The sequence below is a fragment of the Oncorhynchus mykiss genome, chromosome 3 (genome assembly GCF_013265735.2).
Source record: "Oncorhynchus mykiss isolate Arlee chromosome 3, USDA_OmykA_1.1, whole genome shotgun sequence".
NCBI lineage: Eukaryota > Metazoa > Chordata > Actinopteri > Salmoniformes > Salmonidae > Oncorhynchus > Oncorhynchus mykiss.
In genome coordinates this window covers 55,815,949-55,824,454 of record NC_048567.1, presented here as the reverse complement: position 1 = coordinate 55,824,454, position 8,506 = coordinate 55,815,949, and the positions used below count along the sequence as shown (strand labels likewise).

General features: G+C 40.3%; 1 protein-coding gene across 2 annotated transcripts in view; it reads left to right on the top strand.

Moving 5' to 3' along the window:
• The first annotated feature begins 3,212 nt into the window (after window positions 1-3,212).
• Window positions 3,213-8,506, top strand: part of LOC110520238 (MOB-like protein phocein) — a 41,740-nt gene continuing 36,446 nt past the window's right edge. The window contains exon 1 of one of the 2 annotated variants that reach the window (XM_036974651.1): window positions 3,213-3,375. In XM_036974651.1, coding sequence (XP_036830546.1) covers window positions 3,316-3,375 — 60 coding nt within the window. In that variant the 5' untranslated portion in view covers window positions 3,213-3,315. The remainder of the gene's footprint in view (window positions 3,376-8,506) is intronic. The other variant, XM_036974648.1, reaches the window with a different exon arrangement.

Here is an 8,506-nt window from a genome sequence, read left to right as displayed (position 1 = left end):
AAGGCTCTGTATAACTCTGCATTGACATGATTGGTTGACGGAAGGTGAGGGTGGAAGTCCTGTATAAATGCAAACTCACTTTCTTCACAACAGCTCCACGAAGAGCAAGAAGTATGAATGCCCTGACTTCTGCAGAGGCCATATCACCGTAAATGCTGCATGGCCAATGGAGTAGTCGGCTTGACCATACAAGGCCTTTGCATTGGATGCACTCATAAATGTGCTGCAACTCACAATATTTCAGAGATATCAAGTTATGATGGCGCTTGCATTTCATCAAGTACTCGCAGTCAAAACAATAATAATGCGCGACTCTGGTTATTTTCCTGAGTTTGGTCTGGACTGTGTTCTTACCAGCAGCAAACACACCACTACAAATTTGAATCTGACCGAGACCACCCTTTTTGAGCAAACCGCTGTGCGTTTAGTGAGCTCCTGAGTGCGGATAGAATGTTCACATTAGTCCAAACTGAACTAAGGGGGTAAAAGCACCAGTTTGGAAAAATCGCACGAAACCATTTCATTGTGAAAGCTCCCTTATAAGCAGTTTTCACATAGCCTACAAAATGTTTGTCCAAACTCTGAATCAAAAATGCTCCCTCAAAATAACATGCAGTGGGAGAATGTTTATTTTGATTGGCGATTTTCTGATTTTATCTGAGTGCCATTAAGTGATAAGGAAATGATATGCTTAATGGTAATGATTAAAGTATTCCACCCTGAAACCATATAATTGTATGAAATGTATTAGAATCATAAAACTATAATCTGATGATGTGTGTAGTTTAGTCAGAATTAGAACAAAGACTTTTTGTTCCTTTTTAGTATGTAAGCAGGGTGAAACAAGTGTGAAACAAATGATAAGAGGAGCTATCGACAGACAAGTTGTACTACTGTGTTCCTTAAAGGACATTCTGTCTCCACCCGTGGAGTGGAGAAGCTGTTAGGCTTGCAGAAGATTATGAAATATGTTGCAGATTAAAGAAACAATGTATCTGTGTAGTGGAAAAACACAGACTGTCTGAGCAAGACGTCGCTTAAGATTTTAACTTGTTTGTGTGTGTTATAAAGACTGGGTTTGCATTTATGATTTTAGAGTGCTCTCGTGAATAAACATTCTGACTATTGTAAGCTGGGACTCTTGTCTTTTTCATTCAACCAAAATCTTACAAACTCTGGGTAGCAGACTGAGTAGTTTAATTGAAGTTCAATTTAAGAACATTGAGAACAAAATTCTCGTAAAATTAGGTAGCCTGATTTCAGATGTGTCCATGTAAACAGGATTATATGGAAATTGTTGATCTTGCAAAACATGTAAACGTTTTAATCGAAATATTATATACATTTGACTACCCACAATATTTGCATTGTGTGCATGTAACCATACTCCTGACGCTCTCCTCCAACATTTATCAGTTTCTGGGTCACAGAGGATAGGGGACTTTTGCCGTAATGAGAATCTCCCCACGTGTTCAGTGTTTGTGATGGCATGTGGCGGCCTAAGTTCCTTCTCTTTTCCATGTTGTGCATACCTGAGTACACTCCAAAAAAATTAGGGGTTCAACAAGGGTTCTTCTAAGATCCTCAAAGTTCTTCGAAGAACCTTAGGGTTATTGGCACTGAAAATGGCCCTTTCAAGATCCACTCAGGAGGTGGGGTTCATCAAGGAATGGTGTGGGTTCTCGCAGAAACCTAACTGCTCAACTGAAACATTTGGATTTGAATTTGAAATGACAGCAGGTGCAGGCACTTAACTGAAAAATGATAAGATCTCCTCAATTTAAGGTGAGGTTTGTCCCTTGTATGATCTAAATTTATATTGTTTTGCGATGATACCATCTATCTTTTCATATTTGTGAAAATCTTTATAAAACAGAAAATGGACACAATTTAATGGATATCAATCAAGAAAGAGGTAAGAATATGTAGGCTATAAGAATACGTTGAAAGCTAGCTGTATTGGGTGCAGATGACTGTGGATGCAGATGACTTCAGATCACATGTACCACAGGATCACTCCTCCCGTATTTCTCCTGTCTTATCTGGTGTCCTGTGTGAATTTAAGTATGCTCTCTCTAATTCTCTCTCTCTCTTTCACGCCGAAGGACCATGCCTCAGGACTACCTGGTCTGATGACTCCTTGCTGTCCCCAGTCCACCTGGTCGTGCTGCTGCTCCAGTTTCAACTGTTCTGTCTGCGGCTATAGAACCCTGACCTGTTCACCGGACATGCTACCTTGTCCCAGACCTGCTGTTTTCAACTCTCTAGAGACAGCAGGTGCAGTAGAAATACTCTGAATGATCGGCTGTGAAAAGCCAACAGACATTTACTCCTGAAGGTGCTGACCTGTTGCGCCCTCTACAACCACTGTGATTATTATTATCTGACCTTGCTGGTCATCTTTGAACATTTGAACAGGACTGGCCGCCCCTCATAGCCTGGTTCCTCTCTAGGTTTTTTCCTAGGTTCTGTTTTTTCTAGGGAGTTTTTCCTATCCACCGTGCTTCTACACCTGCATTGCTTGCTGTTTGGGGTTTTAGGCTGGGTTTCTGTACAGAACTTTGTGACATCGGCTGATGTAAGAAGGGCTTTATAAATACATTTGATTGATCACTTAAATAACCGAACTGACCTCAAAAACACTAATCACTCAGCACTAATAACTAAACACATGCCAGGCTGGGAGTAGCACAGGGTCAAGGGCACATTAGTAGGTGGCACCTGAGATATTGATGCCAACTACCCTGGCATACTTTGGGTAGCTAAAGTTGCTGTGTCCCATTCAGTTGTAAAGTAATCATCTGCCATAGCCTGTGTCTGCATATCACTACTCAGTCATGGTATACAATTTTAAGAACCATGGGAAAGAAATGGCAGCTGGGTTGATAATATATCAGGCATATACAGTATATTGACAGGTTTGACACTCACACAAACTCGGACTACTGACAAGAGCCCTGCTTACATTGTGTCCTTTAAACAAATTTAGCTCATAACCTTTCAGAGCCAAGGATGCACTGTAGGTCGACCAAGTATATGCAACTCAATCCCACATCTCGTGACATTTCTGCGCACGCACCCCCATCATTACGTAAAAACATACGTCAACAGTTTTAGTGTGTGACGGATATCTCATTTGACCAATGAAAACTCTTACTAATTAACTATTGTCCAATCATAGTGCCCGTTTACAGAAGGCGCATCGCCGAGAGAGGCTGGCAATTCTGGTGACGTAGCTTTCATGCCTTGCAGTTGAGAAGAGATCATCGCAGTGATTATGGCGAGAGGGAGCCGGGGACTGAGGAAAGCGGTAGAATGTATAAAACAATTGCCGGTTACAACCAGCCGAGAAACACCTACAAGGAATGGATTGAGGTAACTGTTGTTCAAGTTTAAAGTACAATTGTAAAACATGAACGTTTAAGCTTGCATTAGCATAGCTACACTTAGCTAATAGTTTTTCTCGATGCGTTCTAACTACTATAACTTGTTTGATTTTTCTCAGTTGCTTTGTCAATCCGCCGGTAAAACCTTTTTCTGTCTAGTTAGGTAACTTTAGCAGACTGCTAACTGCTAGACTGTCGCTAAAAGTACATGTTTATTTGGCTAACTGTTTTGGCAGCTAGGTAGGCCTGTTGGATTGCTTAACAAGCTAACGACAGCTAGCTAACTAAAATGGCAATGACTCAATCATGTCTTTTCCCCACCTGAATGTGACCGACAGGTGTTCGTTCTTGAAGGCCGTGGAGGTTTACTACAGTTTGTACAAGTTGTAATGACTGTTATGGAATGTTGGCTTTTGAAAGGGTAGTTGGCTACTGTAGTGTGTTACTACCTCAGTTGTATCAGTCAATGGCTGTCTGGCTGAAATAGTTAACATGCCAAAGACATCTGTCAAGGCATTCATCCAGTTAGCAAACTGTAACTAAGTGACTGAAGTTATTAGAGAAGTCTGGACAACTTTTTCCACGTCTCTAACTACCTGTGTTACGCAATCAGTCTTTGCACATTTGTCTGGGTCTTAAAGGGCCACGGGGTTTCTTTGCTTGCTTGGCTCTCACTAACGTTAGCCGAATAAACTCAGATCTGGGGTGAAGGAAGTTTCTAATGAACTCCAACTGAGTTGAGCAGAGACCAGGCGTTGTGGAATTCAGCTCCAACTACATCGATTCGTCCAAGGTCAATACTTGAAAGTGATTCAACTTCTCGTACCTATGTTTGTCCTCTGTAGTTTGCGAAAATCTGTATTTAAACAAACCATTCATTTTTATTTATTTCAAATACACTGGTCGATACACTTCAAATGTCTGGTCAAAAAGAGTGACATTGTTGATGCCCGTAGCATTGAATGCCAAGGAAGCCAGCGAGCATTTGGCCTCCCTTAATAAACATGAAAGAGAAATCTGCACACTGCTCTTGCTAGTATCACTGTTCTTTAAGCTTTACGTATCGGCTACTCCAGCCACAAATTCATACATTGTGCACCTGGCCTGAGAGGATGGAAGTTCAACATGTATCTAGATGTAGTATGCTAATGTTAACTAGCTGGATTGGCGCATGTTGCCCATGAAAGGAAGTTAGGCTAGCTAGCAAGCATTTTAGCCAGGTAGCCAAGAACAACAAACTAAAAGCGTTTACTGTATGAACGTCAGACTGTTTAGGCAACATGAAAGAGGATGGCATCAACATTTCTCTACAAGTAGGGTGGGTCAATGTGTTTCTTCTACATTCGCTTGCACACAATCACTACCATGGACAGGAACATAATATTTTGATTGCATTGATTGGACTAAATCCTTTTTGCTATCTTTTAGTTGTCACTGTATTAGACTAAGCATAGGTGATTTAGATGTTGAAATGGTGCTGTAATAGTGGAGGCAGCTCCTGTTTTCTTTGCTACTTGCGGTAACTCTGGTTCTAAATCAATAGTTTAGTAGTCCGAAATGTCGGAAACATTACCTTGCTTGACAATGCTGTAGATCATGTGACTGTTTGTTACATCACTGGACCGATGTTGCTCTTTTTTTTAATGAAACAAACGTGTGGTAAATTGTCTTGGCCTTAGGCCTATAGATCTCCATTTATCACGGTGCATTCGGAAAGTATTCAGACCCCTTGACTTTTCCCACATTTACAGCTTTATTCTAAAATGTAAAAAAAAAAAAGTTTAATCATCAATCTACGCACACTACCCCATAATGACAAAGCCAATCCACTTATCCTACCTCATTTGCACATGCTGTATATAGATTTTTCTACTGTATTATTGATTGTATGTTTGTTTATTCCATGTGTAACTCTGTGTTGTATGTGTCGAACTGCTTTGCTTTATCTTGGCCAGGTCGCAGTTGCAAATGAGAACTTGTTCTCAACTAGCTTACCTGGTTATATAAGTTAAGAGCAAAAATAAGGTTTTTATAAATTTAACTAAAACGATCACATTTACGTAAGTATTCAGACCCTTTACTTAGTACTTTGTTGAAGCACCATTCATCTTTCCCCCGATCCTGACTTGTCTCCCGGTCCTTGCCGCTGGAAAAACATCCCCCACCGCATGATGCTGCCACCACCATGCTTCACCGTAGGGATGGGGCCAGGTTTCCTCCAGATGTGACACATGGCATTCAGGCCAAATAGTTCAATCTTGGTTTCATCAGACCAGAGAATCTTGTTTCTCATGGTTAGAGTCCTTTAGGTGCCTTTAGGGAAACTCCAAGCGGGCTGTCATGTCCTTTTTACTGGGGTGCTTCCATCTGGCCACTCTACCATAAAGGCCTGATTGGTGGAGTGCTGCAAAGATGGTAGTCCTTCTGGAAGGTTCTCCCATCTCCACAGAGGAGCTCTGGAGTGCTGTCGGTGACCATCATGTTCTTGGTCACTTCTTTGACCAAGGCCCTTCTCCCCGATTTGCTCCATTTGGCTGGGCGGTCAGCTCTAGGGAGTGTCTTGGTGGTTCCAAACTTCTTCCATTTAAGAATGTAGCCCACTATATTTTTGGGGACCTACAATTCTGCAGACTTTTTTTTGTACCCTTCCCCAGATCTGTGCCTCGACACAATCCTGTCTCGTAGCTCTACGGACAATTCCTTCGACCTCATGGCTTGGCTTTTGCTCTGACATGCACTGTCAACTGTGGGACCTTTATGTAGACAGGTGGGTGCCATTCCAAATCATATCCAATCAATTGAATTTACTACAGGTGGACTCCATTCAAGTTGTAGAAACATGTCAAGGATGATCAATGGAAACAGGATACACCTGAGCTCAATTTCGAGTCTCATAGCAAAGGGTCTGAATACTAATGTAAATAAGGTATTTCTTTAAAAAAAAATACATAATACATTTGTAAAAATTTCTAAAACTGTTTTTGCTTTGTCATGGGATATTGTGTGTAGATTGAGGAAACATTTTAATTGCACCACTTTTAGAATAAGGCTGTAATGTAACAATTTGGAAGAAGTGAAGGGGTCTGAATTACTTTCCGAATGCGCTGTAGCTTAACTATATGGTGGTATTAAATCTGAGGTTTGTCAATAAATGCAAACGGATATTTAGCTAGGTAGCTAACTAGCCAACATAATGTAGGTACTGTTAGCTTGCTTGTACAAAGTCTGTCAGCTAGTCTCTGTAGCTAGTTAACACCAGTCTGCTGAAAGCCTAGCTAGCTAACAAACAGACCAAGGAAGCTTGGCCAGAAAATGTGGTTGTTTTGATTAGCGAGGTAGCTTGCTAGCTAACAAAATGTTATACCAGTTATATGAGCGCTAACGTTGGTTAGATAGCAAACCAACAAACAAGGAAAGCTAGCTAGCTATATTTTTCCAAGTAAGGTTTTTCACAAGGCTGAAGTCGTGTAAACTGCTGATCTAGATACTTGCGTGTAATCTGAGCACAAACAAATATGTACAAATAAACTAGTGAATGTCCTTGGCTGCTATGACAGCTAGCTAAAAGTTAATTGGCTAAGTAATCTTAGCTAAAATTACAGTTTTATGTTGGCTAACGTGTATTGCCAGTTCATACACCACAATAGCTCATACTTTCTTTCCCAAGGTTTGATGGTTGTAAGCTTTAACTGCCACGCTACTCACATTAATTTGCATTGCACAGACCAAGCTACAGTAAAATTAGGGAGCCAGATTTGAGACAGGACGAAACTGCACTTAGTTACGCTACTTTTCCTCAAAGAACAACCAAGACCACACAAACCATAGCTGAGGGGGGAAAATTGTTTTGTTAAGAAGAGTAAGCTAGTTATGAACCACACAGGAAATGGTTGAACCGCAAATGCACATGTATACAGAACCTCAGTTGTGCATGCTGGCTAGCATCAATTTACCAGACTCAACTGACAGCATTGCTGTTTCAAACGTGTAGAATTAATTTCAGGTTGAGTGTTCTAATCTCATCATGGACTACTTTCACATGTTTAGCAAATTACCAACTTTGCTACTTTGCAACACTTAGCATGTTAGCTAACCTAAACCCTAACCTCTACCCTTTTAGCATAACTCTTAATTAACACTAACCTTAACTGTAAACCCTAGCCTAGTTAACTTTAGCAACAACAACAAAATAGAATTCATAACATATCATACATATTGGAAATGTGTAACCTATTGCTATGATTTGCAATGTATCTTATGAATTGCAAAATGGATTATGGACATCCACAAATGTAATGCATACCATAGAATAATACGAAATGCAATGATCAGGTTGCAGGCCCCGAGCAAGCAGCGTGCAGTCAAAAAAGGAAATGCTGGTTAACTACTTGATTTAAATGGGTCTGTTTTTCAGCAGTTTTAGACTTATATTTTCAGTAAGCAAGACATTTTAAATAGTCAATCTTTTTAAGAATAGGATTTGTAGTGTAATGGTTAGAGTTCCCGCCTGTGGATCAGAATATTGCTGTTTTACCTATTTGACGTAAAGTCCCCTGTTTGGTGGACCTGCGCGGTTCTGGTACAAGTTCCGACCAACATTTTCAATTCTAAATCAATCTGTGGATACCGTACTCTCCTTCTTGGCTTTTTAATCCACTTGTGCTGACCAATAGTGCCAACTAACAACTCTGCCATATGTTGGATATTTTTCTACTCTGCGGTGCACACCAGTTAGCCACAATAGTGGAATTTGGAAGCACCTCTAAGTATATGAATTTGGTTGTTTTTGTTAAGGTTTGAATCCTAAACAACCTGCCTATACATAGTTTGAAGTACAATACCAAACATAGCTACTGTAGTAGGTCATAGCTGTGTTTTGGAAAACCTTGGTAGAGCATGGGTGGAATAGGCATTGTGGTGCTCATGAATTTACATTTTTTTGGCTTCAGACAAATGCTTATTCTCACTTAAAACAGTCTTCGTTTTTAATAGGTTCATATAATCGAGTTAGGGTAAACTCCTACTTGGCTATGCATTTAACCTATGATGGGAATTCTACATTTAATCCCACCCACATGTGAAAATGTATATCCAAAAATGATACATGTTATTTTTTTCAA